Here is a 16,256-nt window from a genome sequence, read left to right on the forward strand (position 1 = left end):
AGCTGCCTAAAAACGTCCCCCAACTTAAACTTAACACGCGTTCATACAACATATGTACGATAAAGGTTAAAGATAGCCCGCCAAGCTCATATTATGGTCATAAGTACACTTTAGGCATCTCTACGTCAGGTATCCAAAGTTCCTCGTAACACTAGATGAACTCATCTATGTACGGCTCTGGTTAGTCAGCGAACCTGATAGACAGTCTTGCTGTGTATGGGCACGTGCATTTGTTTTCGACAATTATCGACACTTCAATCGATATTTTGTTTACTATTTTGTCATGCAAAATCCTATTTTCAGGACAGTTACAAATAACCAAATACGTGCTATTTTTCTCAGTGTTTGGTGCCTCTGACCTGCCTGTATGTTAAATATGAGTAAAGTTCCTCTCCACCTCTGTAGGGGGCGGTAGAGGACAAACGTCAGAAAAACACAGCGAGCGGAGAGACAAACACAGTGTGCAAGGATGCGATCTTGGAAAAGCTGACTATCATAAACACATTTATCCGTCGTTATTTGTATTAAAATGAAATTGGTGAGTAAACAACGCAACAGTAAAGAGCCAAACCAACCCTTAGTGACAATTAAAGCATTTTAGCAAATCGTTCAAGGCACCTAGTTCTGGCTAACTCTGTTAGCTTGGCAGCTAATAGCTCCCTGTCTCATTCGCTGGGGCTAACAAGTCAGCTAACAGCAAGGCTGGGTAAACTGTTTAAGCCTCTGTATGCAGTCCCCAGTGAAAGAAAATTACTGAGTCAATTTGTTGATCCATGAAAATAAAGTTAGCAATTTTCTTTTTATACTGATACAGCAAACATACGCGCAGGCTGGCACCATCTCTCCACTGTACTTACTATAATGTCGTTTTTATGCTGCTTCTACTGTGTCTGTCTGTGTTGGCACATCAGATTTTTCTTCCACATGCGTGTTTCTGACTGTGTGTCTTCCCTCTTGCAGTACTGTCTGTCTGGTCATCCTACATTGCCTTGCAATGTCCTCAAATTCAAATCCACCACCATCATGCTGGACTGTGGGCTTGACACCACTTCAGTCCTCAACTTCTTGCCCCTTCCTCTTGTGCACAGGTGAGTCACTGGCATCAGCAGTAGTGTTTTTATTCATTCATTTAAAGTGTCATTATTTAGACATTTTTGAGTGATACACTTGCCACTGCTCTGAATCATTCTGAATATTTAGTTTTTGTCCTATTCAGCCCTAGACTCTCCAAGCTGCCTGGCTGGGTCTCCAAGGATGGAGCAGTAAACTTGGAGAAGGTATGAGAAGCTGTTTTTCGTGTATTTGATTCACTGAGTATTGAACCTCTATCTGTATGTGAGACCACCTGGAGTCGTTTCTCTCTCTATCTATGTCTGTAAAGTTTAAATGTATTAAGATTTGTCTATAATGATGGCCCACAAAAGTACACAAACTTTCTTTCCATCTGTCCAGGAGCTGAAGGAGTGTGCAGGAAGGGTGTTTGTGGACTCGCAGCCAGAGTTCTGTCTTCCTGAGGTTGGAAACCCTACCTCTACATCACTCAAATGTGACAAATTCATGATTTTACTGCAGGAAATTACAGTGTAATGCTGACATGAATTGGGGAGCGAATCAAAGCCTGACAAAAGATAGTTTAAAGTTGTGTTCATCAGACAGTTTGATTTTAAAGGCTTTGAGAAATTACATTATTCTCTATGATATTAATCACTATGATAAAGAAAGTGTGACTGCTATAGTTGTTTTTCACTTCCATGAGCTGCAGATAAAATGTGAATAATAATAATAAATGCTATACTTGATGTAGTAACACATATTTAGTCTAAATTACTAAACATTCCCGTTTATATCAACCGCAGAGAGAACTGCTGGATCTGTCTACCATTGATGTCATCCTGATATCCAACTACCACTGCATGATGGCCCTGCCCTACATCACTGAACGCACAGGCTTCACAGGGACGGTGTATGCAACAGAACCCACCTTGCAGATCGGCAGGTAAGGACACATATCCAGAGGTCTGAACCACTGTGTTTTGGTTTGAAGAATAATGGATGCAAGGTCTGCAAAATAAATGTCATATCTGGAACCAAAAGACAGCGGTTGGGGTTTCAGATATTTAAGAAATGCTGTTTCTTGCTGTTCTTCGCTCAGACTGCTGATGGAAGAGTTGGTGAACTTCATGGAGAGAGTTCCCAAAGCCCAGTCTGCCACCTGCTGGAAAAATAAGGAATTACAAAGGTAGGTGTACAAATTAACTACAAAAAGAAGAGTCAAGTACAAATGTTCTGTTTGTGATTTGGAAAATATTTTAGAACAAAAAAATTTGACACAAAAACAAAATCACCTACTTCTGTGTTTATTTACTTGATTTCATTTGTACATTTTTATCACACTGTGTCATTTTACTTTCAGCTACTTTTCAACAGATGCATTTAACTTAATACTATGAAGTACAAATATATAATTAATGCTGTTGTATTAGGATGCTCCCAGGCCCGCTGAAGGATGCGGTGGAGGTGTGGACATGGAAGCGATGCTACAGTATACAGGAAGTGAACTCTGCCCTCAGTAAAGTGCAACTTGTGGGTTATTCACAGAAAGTGGTAAGAACTTCTTTTGTCCTACACACTCTGTACAGGCAAACACTAATACTGACATGGAGAATAATAAAACAAGAGTATAGTGTTCAATTAATGTAGCCCATCAGGTCAGACAGTATCTACTATTATTATTAGAGCTTTGGGGGTAACATAGAAAATACGCATTACCAAACATTAGTCTTGATAAGAGAGACTCAGTTAAAAAGTAAATGTAGTTCTTGGTGTGCTTCTTTTTTTAAGTAACACTCAAAACTCTCAGAACATAAAAATCAAAGAGAAAAGAGTGTGGTTTTTTTTTTTATTATTTATTTGCATATTAGAAAGAATCTTTATATTTTTCGCATGCAAGGCATTTTTCACGCTTTGAGCACAGGAATATGTTTGTTTACACGACTGAAATAGCTGTATGTGTCCTCTTTCTGTTTTTCTGTATTTGTGTGTTCCCGTGGTGATGACCTCTTCTTCTGCAGGAGTTGTTTGGAGCTGTACAGATCTCCCCTTTAAGTTCTGGCTACTCGTTGGGCAGCTCCAACTGGATCATTCAGTCACATCACGAGAAAGTGTCCTATGTGTCGGGTTCATCCCTCCTCACTACACACCCACAGGTAGGTCAACGGTCAGCTCTCCATGTGTGTTTCAGTTTTTAATCATCAGTTTTTGTCAGTGATTATTTTATGAAATCTTTGCGAAAGTATGGCATACACGTTCTGTTAATTTCACATTAAAACACATACACTGTAAACAAATGGAAAACATATTTGCTAGATTCTTGTTTCAGTAATTTAGAGTTAATTTAGTGTCCACCCTCTTTCAGTCATTCACAACTACAGCAGTAAAATTTGCATCTATACGTTGCATTGTAGGACTGTCAGCAGGAAGTAGTGAATATGCTTTGGCCAATACTTGTTTCGTTCCGTCGTGATATATAGAGAATAAATTACAACCAGAGGAAATTAGAAATTTCCAGTTCCACTGAGATGAGATGTGTGTGAACGTCTTACTGGATAGTTTAGTTTACAAAGCTGCTCTTTCACAGGTCGGGTCATAATTTAAAGTATCTCTTCTTCTCTTCTCTCAGCCGATGGACCAAAGCTCCCTGAAGAACAGTGATGTTCTTATTCTGACAGGCCTTACACAGATGCCCACAGCCAACCCAGACGGCATGCTGGGAGAATTCTGTAGTAACCTGGGTAGGTTAAAATGTACAGAATAGATGTAATCAGTTCAGTATGAAGATACATTTCATATTGTTAAATGTCTGTTGTTTTGGACGTAAGTGTAAATAAATGATAAATACTTTCAGGTTAAAGTATCCCCATAAACACTGTTTAATTGATTGAGGAATGGCAGTGTGTGCAGTCATAGTTTAATGTTTTTAAGTATTTATTATTTGTCTTTACCTGCAGCCATGACCATTCGTGCGGGAGGCAACGTGCTGGTCCCGTGCTACTCCTCAGGAGTGATATATGACCTGCTGGAGTGTCTGTACCAGTTCATTGAGAGCGCCAGCCTGGGGACCACCCCCTTCTACTTCATCTCACCCGTCGCCAACAGCTCGCTGGAGTTCTCTCAGATCTTTGCTGAGTGGTGAGCAGGATGTTCTTATTCTAGAAATCTGTGAAATGTTACGATGATGGAGACAAAATCAAACATCAGTTACAGATACAGATTTGTCTGAGTTGGTATTTCATTCTCTAGCAAAATGTGGGTGAAGACATTCACTGAAATATCATTCACTAAATGTGTTGTGTGTACAGTATCATGCAGAATAGTTATTCGTTATTCATCGTTTGTTTTCCCTAGTATGTACAAAACTGAGTAAATGTAAATGCCGTAATTGTACTGAACTTTTGAGGGAAACAAACATCAGTGTCTGTAAGTCTGATTTTGTTACTAGAATTGCTCGCCCCCCTGTTAAGACTCTTGCTCTCGCGGGCTGCTTGAGATTTATTGTTCAATCAAAACAGTGACAGAAAAGTCGGTGTCGCTGGAGAGATCAAACATCTACTTATGTTGACTGCAGCAAAACTGAGTCACTGACTCTGTTACTGCTTCTGATTTTTCTGCCAATGTGGTGCATTGCAGCATCGCTCCACAGGATCATTCTGGGATGTTTTGATCAGGGTTATCATTTTTTTTTTTTTTTTTTTTTTTTTTTTTCTAATTTCAGGCTTTGTCACAACAAGCAAACAAAGGTGTATCTTCCAGAGCCTCCGTTCCCTCATGCAGAGGTGAGTCTGTTGTCTCTCCTATCTCTGAAGAACAATGCTGCATTTCAGAGATAATGGATTTTCGGAAAAACCTGATTGTCAGCTAGTAAAAGGAGCGCTGACATCACCCTTCAAACCACAGTAAAAGCTTGGAGTAGGTTTCTCAAATCGTATGCAGTTATAAATCAAAATCACTTGCAGCACCTGTTGCCACCAACAGCATTGTTTAACAAGTACATTCAGAAAGTTCATTTTCTTTTGCATTTTCAATTAATGAGGCTTTATTTTGAGATATTATCCTGCGTGAGTAAATTCCTTGAACCAATCAAACACTCTGTTGAAACAGGACATTGTTATCAGATGAGCCATTCAATTCAGAAAAATGTCCCAGGGGGAAATATAACCAGGAGCCACTTTAAATAAATTTGGTCCAGTGTGCAGTTTGGACGAAAGTAACAATGAACAAAACCTAACACTCTCTGTTGGACACTGTTGGCGTGCACAGCAGCACAAGATCCTGTAGTGATTTAGCATAAGCCAACAAAGTAGAGTCGCCTGCACACCTTCCACTTCAAGCAATCTTCAATAAATGAGTGTGTACACATCACTCCTGTTTATTATGGTGATTTATGTTCAGGCAGGACTCAATACTCTGCACACATGACCTAAAGATGTTTCCTACTTTGCTGCTAGCCCGAAAAACAATGACTAGATGAGCCTCTTGTTTTTCATGTTTCACAAGTTTGTAAGATAGAAGCCAACATCACTGTTGCTTCTGCATTCACTGATCTCCTGCGTTGTTGATGTTTCAGCTGATCCAGACCAACAAGCTGAAGCACTACCCCAGTATTCACGGAGACTTCAGCAGCGAGTTCCGTCAGCCCTGTGTGGTTTTCACCGGTCATCCCTCTCTGCGCTTCGGGGACGTGGTTCACTTCATGGAGCTGTGGGGCAAATCCAGCCTCAACACCATCATCTTTACCGGTAACTACAGCTGCCGTACAAACACTGCTGTGTCATCAACTAGGCGTGAACGAGAGGACGTCATCCTGTAACTACAAAGCTTCTAAAAGCCTTTTTTCTTTCTCGTCACCAGAGCCGGACTTCTCGTACCTTGATGCCCTGGCTCCCTACCAGCCGCTGGCTATGAAGTGTGTCTACTGTCCCATTGACACACGGCTCAACTTTCACCAAGTATCAAAGCTGCTCAAGGAAGTCCAGGTATGCTGTTAACACCTAACTGTCATGTTACCGTCCCATTCACGAATGTGGTAAATGTACTGTACACTTGTTCTCCACTGATCACAGGGGTCATAAGAGACATAAGTGGATAAATACAGGTTTCCTCATTTTACAAGCAATATACACTGAAAGAGTAAATGGATTACAGCGATATGAAATTGATTTCTAATGGAGTTTATAGGAATTCTTCTTTTAAAGATGAGTTAAACACATTATAACGACTGGAAAATCACTGTGATGGTGTAGCTGAGAGATGGCTGCTCTCATGGGTTGTTTTTACACGCAACACTGGGAAGAGGAGAATTGTGTAATAAGCAAATAATGGCTGAGTCAGAAGCAGTCCTGTGGGTGAAACAGGAGAATGGAAACAATTTACAAGCTAACTGGCGAGTCACAAACAAAACAACTGAACAGTATTCGACCGGCATTAAGGGCAGAGCAGGAGGGAACGCACAACAGTGCTGCAGCAGAAAATGCACCGATCCAATTAATGTGGAGGTCACAGTGAATGCAAGATCACCTCAGTATTGTTCTTGTGTTGAGTATTTACAAAAACCTTCATTACTTAGTCAGTGATAGTCATTTTCTTTTTCTACCGTTAGCCTGAACAAGAAGAAATTCTCCAGACTATCGCTTTAAAGCAGGGGTATTCAATTCATGTATCGTTATGATAATGATACAGTGTTTCATTTTACAAAATGAAATAAAAAGTGTAGCTTGACTTTACATTTTTCTTCTTTATGATTAACTCCAACAGTTCACCAACAGTCTCAACCATTTTTATAACAAACATCTCAACACATATTGAAGTTATAATGTGTAACTTTTCCACTTTAACATGTCTAAAAGTCACTAGACCTATGTTATATATATTTTTTCAGTTGTGTATTTGCATTATCCCAAATGTTTCCAGCATTCTCAAACCTAGAGAAATACGTGATTTTAATAGGGTACCGCTCTTATCTAGTTTTAAGCCACATACCCTTTTTACACCTCGGTTGTTTTCAGCAATATATTTTAACCAGATGAAGGATTTCAGTCATCTGACGTCTGGATCTGAAGTTATCAGAGTAAAAAGCTGTGTAAATGTTAGGCAGCTCAGCTCGCAGCCGCTGGAGGTCAGAGACACAAAGAAAGACAAAGCATTCTTCACAGGAGTTCATCACTGCCCCCTCCCCCACCTCCCCCCTTGCAGCCCCTCCATGTGGTGTGCCCAGAGCAGTACACTCAGCCTCCGCTCACCCAGTCCCACCGCTCTGACCTGATGCTGGAGCTGCAGCCCCCTCCCATGCCCTACAGACGCTGCTCTGTACTCAACCTGCCCTTCAGACGCCGCTACGAACGCGTCTACATACTGCCCGAGGTGAGTCACATCACAGCAGTAACTCAGATGAATTTATTCTTCTTCAACTTGTCTAGTTAAAATGGCTTTAATGGAGTCAGGTGTCAGTGTTGAATAAAAGATAAAACCAGCACCTTCAGACACAGATGGTGAGTTCATATTTTAAATCCTCTGGTGTGTTTGCAGGAAACAGTGACATGGTGGATGAAAAGCTGTCAGAATTGAAGCTTGAAATGCATTATGGAAATATTCAAACTACTGTCAGAGAGAGCAGGTGGCCAATTTTCATGTCTGAAAGTCTGATTCTCCTTTCCCTAGCTGGCCAACTCCCTGGTGCCCTCTGAGATTAAACCCGGCGTCTCCGTGGCAACCGTGTCTGCAGTGCTACAATCCAAGGACAACAAACACACACTTCAGGTGAGTCTGAATCTGTACCACAAACTATCTATTTGAATGATTCATGTTGTGTGATCTCTCTCCAGTCAACTGATATTTTTCTGTCATGTTGCCAGTCGGTGCCCAAACCCCCCCCAGTGCCCCCCAGCAAGAAGAGAAAGCGAGTGATGGAGGAGCCCCCTGTGGTGCTGGCCCCCAAACCCCTGCTGAGTGGAGCTGTGCCCCTGGAAACTTTCCTGTCCACATTACAAAAGGTGTGACATCTGCAGACATCAGTGGAAACCTCAAGATTGTTTTTGTGGCTCCGTCCACACTATTACGTTTTCACATCTCCGTCCAGACGACCATTTTAGCTCCATATCAGAAACAATCTCCGTCCAGACTGTCACGCCTGAAAACGCATACGTTCATGACCATTCACGTACACTGGGCGTGCGCGAGCAGGTGTAAACAGGGAGCAGATCACCTACTCTGCAGTTGATTAGTTGCAGAAAAAACCACGAACAAGGAGCAGCTGTAGTGTTGAGGCAGTTGTAGAATTTAACTGCACAACAGCCGCTAGCAAATACAACAAGGTCAGTGAGACTTGTAATTTGTTATTCTTTCGCATTCACCGCCGTCAGTCGAGGATGATGAGACCCTATCAGGGAGCGACTGTCGCTGTCTACTTCATCGTTTCCAAACATTTCGATTTTTGCCTGTCCAGACTACAGCACAACCCCGGAGTTTTCAAACTAAAAGGGGGCCAGCAGCGTTTCCAAACGTCTTGGTTTTAGGTGCTCGAAAAACAAAAAAAAGTTGTGTGGATGCCAACAAAAATGTTGCGTTTTAAAAGTAAAACGTAGTTGTGTGGACGTGGCCTGTAACAGCCAGAGGTTACAGTTAATTTGTGTTATTTACATGTCATTGGCTGCAATTTCCTGTAGCTTTAGTTTTCCCAGTGGAGCCCTGAGTCTCCTAATGGCACAACTACTGTTATTAGTACTTATTTCACGGCAGATTTAAAGAAATAAAACTAAAAGACTTTTTTTAATTAAATGCATAAACTTGCTCCTGCAGTAACTGTAATGTCAGATTTTACTACTGACTAGAAAATACCCTCAATCTTCCACTTGATTTTGCTTCACAAATATAAATGTAGACAGGCAGTTTAAAGTTTTGTTCAATCTCAGTTCATGTTCAAGCACCTGTGTAGGCATCCATTTTGCAAAATGACAAGAATAAAAGACATCATGTATGAAGAGTTAATTGTGTATCTCCTCATTGGCAGCATGGAATCACTGAGGTGAAAGTGGAGGAGACGGCAGACGGACACATCCTGCACCTCCAGGCAGAGGACACACTGATCCAGCTGGAGGAGGACGGGACGCACATAGTCTGTGACAACAACGAGCCGCTGCGTACCACACTGAGAGACCTGGTGCTCCGCTTCCTGCAGAAACTCTGACCTGATTCCTCTTCAAACCCTTCCTTTGGTTTGTTTTTAACAGTGTCCATGCTTTACTGGACTGTGGACAGAAACAACATGAGGACATGAGGATGGGAGGTAAAGAGCTGTGAACTCAACTGTCCCCTAACACTGTAGAATTTACAATAGTTTTGTTTTGAAGTCCAGTTATATTTTGTAAAATAGTATTTTGTATTAAAAGATTTTTCAAAGAATGCTAGACGTCATCTCAGTGAGTCTTTCATCACTGCAACCTCATCATCTTGACAAATGAAAATCATCAGTCATGAGCTTTTCCAGAAGAGGAAATGAGAATAATCACAACAGAACCATGTACAGCAAGTTCCTCTGGTTTAATTCTATTATCATGTAATTTGTATTTTCCATAATACATTTTTAATGAAGTAACTACAATGTTATTTGCAGTTTCTGAATTTCAAGTTAAATCCAGATCTCATGTTGTCAGTTCGAGATGTTGGAAATATCCAGATGTAAAAGTTGTGCTTTAATTGGCTGCAAAATGTTCCCAGCTTTATCCGAATGAAATTTTCAGTTTGTGCTTTTCAAAAATGGACCTGCTCTCTCGTGTGCACCTCTACTGAAAAAGCCATTACAGGTTATTCTCACAGGAGGCATTTTGACCCGTCACAGCACAGGTCTAAATAACAAAATGAATGATGGCTAAATTCAGTTGAGACGCTTCGGTTTCGGGGTCCATGTACTGTGCATGCTGTCACTCCGTCGTAACTTATTGAGAAGCTTGAATACAGGGTTAATGTTATCAGTAACACCTGTGCTTTTCCTGCCATGACGGGTCGAAATGTCTGCCATGAAAGAAGCCATCAAACTGTGGATGGAGGCTTTTGGGTAGGTAGCTTGGTATATGGTGTTATAAGCAATGGCCGTAGAATTATACTTTGGATTAGTATTTTAAAACGGCGGTCTGAATACATACAGAACTTGGCATTCTTATCTGGGTAATTACATGTGGTAGATAAAAAACCTGAATGCCTGTTTCCCTGAGGTGCTCGTCTCTATTCACTGAGCAGATAAGAGATTTAATGCATCAGCTGATGGTGCACACAGTCACTGTGCCAATAGATCAGCTTTTAAAAAAAGCTGTCTGCTTTACATAATGTGTTTTTCTGCTTTGACCTGTACAAAATGTGTGTGGAGATGTCACTGCCTTCATGTCATCCCACATATTAGAGGTTATAATAATTAAAGAAAATGCACTTTGCTTGTTATTTGTGTCAAAATATTTAATTGGTACAGGGTTTACATGCAGCTAAAATACATTTAATAATATGCTTTTAATGTACAATATCTTACAGTGTACTACATGACCATAGTTTTGATAATACAACTGTGTGCGGCAGGAGGAACATCTACTGTGGGATTGGTAAATGATCAGACGTTCAGAGGCTCAGTGACAAAAAAACACTACTTTTCCTTCAGTGACGGATACCAGACATGAACATATTCAAACAAACTTTAAATATAACTGCTCCTGCTTGTCCAGATGTGCTGTCATCGTGGTATGTTTGTTGCCTTTCAGCAGTAGTAGACATTAAAACACAGGGAACACATTTTATATGTAGTTGCTGGCAGGAAGAACCAACAAGGGGACAAAGTTGTTGGCTCCGTCGAAGATATTCTGACAGTGCATGTGTGTAACGAGGTCAGTGAGGTGTGGTCCATGTCTGTAGTTACCTTCACTACAAAAGCAAATTCATATGTGGTGTGGTTTAGTATTATGAACCCTCATCAGCTTTATCAATCCCTAACATATGACAATATTGAAATGTATTGTCCCCGCTTTGTTCTTCCTTCCAGTATTTCCACTCACAGGCAGTGCATTAGGAAGGTTTCTTTTGTGATGACATCTTTTCCTGGTGTGACCTCAGCAGGGTTATAAATTGCTTGAGAAAATGGGCTGACAATAGAGGTAGCAGGGATAATAAAGGGCAGGTTACCAGCACTCTTATGTAAACCAATTAAAGCATGGGTAGGGAACCTGACACTCTGACCCTTAGGCAGTAAAAGTCCAGCCCTGAAAAGGTTTATACAACAGTGGGGTTATTGTTAGATGTTCATTGCTGTATTTATCCCCAAAAGCTTGTGATTCCAACAACTATACTGATATGGATGGTTAATATTTTGGCTTTTACAACATCTTTTATTATAAAATTCTGAATTTTGTGAATGGAGATATGATAGAAACTGTGTGATATGGAAATATTAAAACCAATAATAATTTTGGATCAAAAAACTCTGTAATGGGAAAGGGGTTTTATCTTTAATGATGAAGTCAGAGAATGCAGTTCCCCTCACCTCTATGGAGTTTTATAATGCCTTTTGAGTTCATTGTTTTGGTTTTCTGGTCTCCAACTTTACTGTTTTGGTTCACTCTCACAGCTCTCATAAAAACATTTTGTACCTCAGGCAGCTGTTTTCTATGAAACATGCACTGCACCAAACACCAGACCAGCAATGTTAGCAACTAGCTGGTGAGCATAACGAAGCATTTAGCAGCTAAAGGGGCAAATGTATTTTCTCTGGATCTAGTGGAGACCACAACAGAGCTAGAAAAGAGAGTGAAAGGAGTGAATGTTGGACTTGCATTCATCAGGTGGCCAGAAACAGAACTCGAAAAGAATGCTAACAAGTTTGCCGCATCTCTCTGAAAAGGTGATAATATGTTACTGTTTTGATGGCAATTTGTTTCTGCTGTACCCAAGTGGCCAGAAATAAACATTGTTATTGCAGCTTTAAAGAGAAGGTGAGAAATATGGTACAGATTTATTGTGAGTAAAATGTAGGAATCCCTGTTTTTCTTCCAAGATTAAAGTCTATGCTGCACTCGGGGTGAATTTTGCCCATGGCTGCCTAGAGAGTTGATTCATATACGATCATCTGAGTGGGGCTTCAACCTGATGAATGTGTCCTCAGCGGTTTTGAAGTTTCTGCTTGTCCTCTACTTGGACTCTTTCTCAGCGTCCAGCATTGCAGAATGGATACCCAGCTTCTTTAACTCGTCCACCAGATCTCCGTTCTGGTGCATCTGGAGCAAGATGTCGCAGCCTCCCACAAACTCGCCATTGAAGTACACCTGAGGGATCGTGGGCCAGTTGGAGAAGTCCTTTACTCCTGCAGGAGATGGAAGGTATGAGTGTCAGAGACTGAAGTACACAAAAACAAATATAAAGAATCACTGGAGGAGATCTTAACAGCAGCTAGTGATGAAAGGGTAGTTTGTATGTTATAAACAGAAGAATTGAGTAGTTGACGTTGGCAGTGTTAGAGATCATAACAGAAACTCCGCCTACAGCAATGACAAATCCACAAATAAATAGTTTATAAAGCTCAGCATTAGATTGAATAAGTACTTTTTTGTAGCCTGTGTGAACATATATTAAGCTGCCCTCTTTTGATTAATATTAGAAATAAATAACATTATGACAGCATCCAAATTTAGAAGACTATGTGTGATGGATGGTGCCGACTGGGTGTGCTGCCTTATAAGAGCTTGTACAGTAGGATTACCCCTTTAAATGTGAGCAGAGCTGGTCGAAAACTAAAACTAAAACTTACTGCCAAATATTAATAATAAAGTGTTGTTAAAATAGTACTCCACAAATTCTCTTATTCACATACTTTGCCTTTAACAGTTGTGAGTCCCCAAATGTTTTAAGAGCACAATGCTTAATCCCTGGAGTTCCCCTTTAGTAATACATCTGTGAAATGCTTTCTGAGGTTTTATACAACTGTATTGACAACAGTTACAGCACTTGCCTTGAAAAGTTAGGCATTTTACATTCACTGTTAGGAAATTCTTAGCTTTTGGCACTCTTACAATTAACATCCTGCCCGTCTGACCCCATGAACCACAGTCCTGGGAAATAAAAGGGACACAATGAGACTCAAACTGCACTACAACCGAGCATCATGGGGTATTTAACTGTTTACGGCTTGTAATGTGGCCGTAATGTAGTACTGCTCTTTCTAAACGTATTAAATAGCATTATCTGCCCCAATTTAACCCTGAAAAACCAACTACCCTATTCAGTCAGTCTGTCCTTCTCACCTTACTGTATGTCAACACTAGGCATTACTCTGCTGTTGCGACATTAGCCTCTATTGACATCTCATTAAAAGGTCAGTGCTGATGTAACTGGAAGAAAGCATTTCCTGGTTCCTCAACATGTCTAAAACAGACGAGACTCCTGTCATGACAAAATATGGTGTAGAATATAAGTTTTGCTAGAATAGCCAAAAGGTTGGTGGAAAAGATGGTGTAACGTCTGTCCTGAAGCACCACACCCTCTGGTCCTGCTGCAGAGCACTGATAAAAACCTAACATGAAATCTCAAAAAATACCTTGTAAGAGCCGTTGACAAAGGGCTGATAAGTATGTTTTGTTTGAATAAGAACAATTGGGCTAAATGGTGTAATAGAAAGACAACTAACGGGCTATTAAAGACATAAACACAGGGTAACACAAGTATAAGCAATGTTTCCACTTATCTATTATTAAGAAGTCTGGTTAAAAGTTAAACTGAGGTGACAAACTTGTTGCTGTCATGTCGTGGAGGGTTCACTGAAGTTTACTGACCTTGTCTGAGGTCCTGGTCATCCAACACGTTGTACGCGGCGTAGTCGTCCACCCCGTGCATCCGGAGGATCTGAACCACGGCGTTACTGAAGCCGCACATGGGCTGTGCCGGAGTCCCCTTCATAAACACCACCACTTTGTCCTTCTTCACCATCTCACCAAGGTCTTTTTGGTTATCCGCCGCCGCGCACAGAAGCCGGGCCGGGGCCGACAACACGCGACCGTCGGCTTGTCTGGGGAGAAAGACCGCTGCCCCAGACCGCAGACACCGAGCAGTAGATCTAAGTAAGCTGTTCATGATATTTGGTTTGTTATATCTTTATATAAATAGAAGAAATGTCGTCTAAAGTGACTAACTTGCTTGTCTACACGCCGGAGTGAAACCAGTCAGTCAACACACTTCACGCACATTCGCGAGAAGGGGCGGGACCTGAACGTCGATTGGACAGATGCGGCAAAACAAAATCTAATCTGATTTGCAGTTGGTAAAGCCACACGTCAGTTACATCAGTTACACAAGGCTTGACTTTCAAAAAGACGATTTAATAAAAGTAAATTAATGTCACCACAGTCAGTATCGCATACTGATCCACTTTTGTATTTTCTTTGGAAAAAACAAATACTAAAAGTAAAATAAAATAATTATTTCCAGGTTACAGCAGCCCTCAAGTACTTCCGAGGCGACGTGAAAAGGCAGGAAGAACACTGCGACGATTTGAAAGATGGCGGCGCACACACAAAAGAATAACAAACCGGGGAAACCTGGGGGAAAAGAGGCTCAGCCTCTGATAATCGCCAAAACCCCGGCGGAGGAACAGCGTCTGAAGTTAGAAAGGTTGATGCGCAATCCTGATAAACTTGCTCCCATCCCGGACCGACCGAAAGAATGGAACCCGCGGGCTCCGCCGGAGTTCGTCCGGGATGTGATGGGCTCCAGCGCCGGCGCAGGCAGCGGCGAGTTCCATGTTTATCGGCACCTCCGCCGCAGAGAGTACCAGAGACAGGACTTTCTGGACAAGATGGCAGAGAAGGTAGATAAGGACCTGGACTATCTGGATAAGGTGGAACAAAACAAACAGGCTGCCGACGAGAGGACGGCCAAGCGCAGGAAGAAGCGCGAAAAGCTGAAGCAGAAGAAGCTGATGGCAAAGAAGGCAAAACTGGAAACTAAAAATAAGAAAGAAGACGACGCCGACAAGAGCTCGGAGTCCAGTGAAGAAGAAGAAGAAGAGGAGGAGGAGGAGGAAAGAGAGGCTGAGGACGATGCAGAGGCCCCAAGCTTCATCATGGGGAAGAAATGACTCTGGCCTGCAGTGAGTGGGTGAGACATTACGAAGTCATGGGGGAGATGGACACAGCCTCACAAAGCAAGACATTTGGATCCCGTTGAAGAGCCCTGTACAAAAGGAAGCAAAGTGATCCACTGCAAAGACGGAAAAACTGAACTGGTGGACCCTGTTTTACCTTTGGACTGGGCGGACTGCCTAGTTTAATAGGCAGGACCCCCCCCCCCAGTGTATGATTTTAAGCAAGCAATGGTCATCAGTGTCCCAGTGTGAAAGAAGACATGTCGGGGCACTTCTAAGTCTTTATTATGGTTTTTATAATCACTGTTTGTAGATCTCATGTTTCAACTGTCAGTCATACTTGGGGTTTTCTTTAATTTGCGAAATTAGGATTGTTGGAAAGTTTGGAATCCTCTATATTTTCAAGTAATACTATTAATGTTTTAATAAAAATGAGTGTTCATAATATCTAGGTGTTATGTAATCTTTTTACACTGGGATGTAGTGTGATGCAATAATACTAGAAATGTAAGTGAGTATAAGGTGAGTGTGCATCACAGCTATCTGTATGTTTGATGTTATTGGTCTTTGCGGCCTTGTGACGTCGCCCCTCGCAGGGACTGTTGCCTGTGGGTACAACAAGGTTGCAGAAATCAACTCAAAGAATGAAAAGGCGTGACTTCTGGAGGCTCAGGAGCTTCACGTGCGATCTTCCTTGGACAGACCCCTGCTTTCCACGGTGGTGATGGTCTTGCTCTGTAGCCATCACCTTTCTTGAAGCAGGTAGAGTAAAACCTGGCAGCCAGATATTGTTTGAAGCAGGGGAAGCTCTTCCTGTCAGACACTTTCAGCTGTCACAGTCTTATCTCTGAGTTTGTTATTCCCCTCCACTCAGTACTGCTTTTGTTTTTACGTCACTGTCGTCATTGCTCATGCTAGGCTTAGAAATTCCTCTTTAGTCCTGGTGACTAAATACATCAGTCCAGTCCTCTTTTCAACTCAAACACTCAGGTGATAGATTAAGGCAATCAATGGGTGAAGGTTGACATAACAGGTTACACACAAGGCATCTGTCCCTTCCCAGTCAATTATCTATCTTTCTTTCTCTAGGTTAAAA

At 41.5% G+C, this 16,256-nt stretch overlaps 3 protein-coding genes and 1 non-coding gene across 4 annotated transcripts; 3 read left to right on the top strand and 1 right to left on the bottom strand.

Moving 5' to 3' along the window:
- The first annotated feature begins 409 nt into the window (after positions 1-409).
- ints9 (integrator complex subunit 9) lies at positions 410-10,478 on the top strand. Its single transcript, XM_056405208.1, has 17 exons — positions 410-538; positions 961-1,088; positions 1,217-1,277; positions 1,453-1,515; positions 1,857-1,996; positions 2,153-2,239; positions 2,484-2,604; positions 3,072-3,206; positions 3,680-3,791; positions 4,008-4,188; positions 4,772-4,832; positions 5,624-5,795; positions 5,908-6,032; positions 7,249-7,416; positions 7,714-7,812; positions 7,908-8,045; positions 9,062-10,478. The coding sequence occupies exons 1-17, from the start codon at positions 530-532 to the stop codon at positions 9,236-9,238; spliced, it is 1,977 nt and encodes a 658-aa protein (XP_056261183.1). The 5' UTR covers positions 410-529; the 3' UTR covers positions 9,239-10,478.
- On the bottom strand, positions 10,475-14,279 carry glrx5 (glutaredoxin 5 homolog (S. cerevisiae)). Its single transcript, XM_056405210.1, has 2 exons — positions 13,854-14,279; positions 10,475-12,388 (listed from the first exon to the last, which is right to left on the bottom strand). Exons 1-2 carry the CDS (start codon positions 14,149-14,151, stop codon positions 12,216-12,218), a joined length of 471 nt encoding a protein of 156 aa, XP_056261185.1. The 5' UTR covers positions 14,152-14,279; the 3' UTR covers positions 10,475-12,215.
- A 123-nt stretch (positions 14,280-14,402) lies between these two features.
- On the top strand, positions 14,403-15,607 carry prkrip1 (PRKR interacting protein 1). The gene has a single exon (XM_056405209.1). The coding sequence runs from the start codon at positions 14,576-14,578 to the stop codon at positions 15,152-15,154; it is 579 nt and encodes a 192-aa protein (XP_056261184.1). The 5' UTR covers positions 14,403-14,575; the 3' UTR covers positions 15,155-15,607.
- A 117-nt stretch (positions 15,608-15,724) lies between these two features.
- On the top strand, positions 15,725-16,001 carry LOC130160857 (small Cajal body-specific RNA 13). The gene has a single exon (XR_008826059.1). It is a non-coding gene; the product is annotated as a small Cajal body-specific RNA 13 (non-coding RNA).
- Positions 16,002-16,256: the final 255 nt, after the last annotated feature.

Source organism: Seriola aureovittata, chromosome 19 (genome assembly GCF_021018895.1).
Source record: "Seriola aureovittata isolate HTS-2021-v1 ecotype China chromosome 19, ASM2101889v1, whole genome shotgun sequence".
Taxonomy (NCBI): domain Eukaryota; kingdom Metazoa; phylum Chordata; class Actinopteri; order Carangiformes; family Carangidae; genus Seriola; species Seriola aureovittata.

Bases quoted from the DNA above. Each gene is read 5' to 3' on its own strand.
- ints9 (XM_056405208.1), top strand. The intron at 1,997-2,152 runs GTAAGGACACAT...TTCTTCGCTCAG, and splicing joins CCCACCTTGCAGATCGGCAG to ACTGCTGATGGAAGAGTTGG. The intron at 3,792-4,007 runs GTAGGTTAAAAT...CTTTACCTGCAG, and splicing joins AGAATTCTGTAGTAACCTGG to CCATGACCATTCGTGCGGGA.
- glrx5 (XM_056405210.1), bottom strand. From the start codon at position 14,151: ATGAACAGCTTACTTAGATCTACTGCTCGGTGTCTGCGGTCTGGGGCA. The intron at 12,389-13,853 runs GTCAGTAAACTT...CATCTCCTGCAG, and splicing joins TGACCAGGACCTCAGACAAG to GAGTAAAGGACTTCTCCAAC.
- prkrip1 (XM_056405209.1), top strand. From the start codon at position 14,576: ATGGCGGCGCACACACAAAAGAATAACAAACCGGGGAAACCTGGGGGA.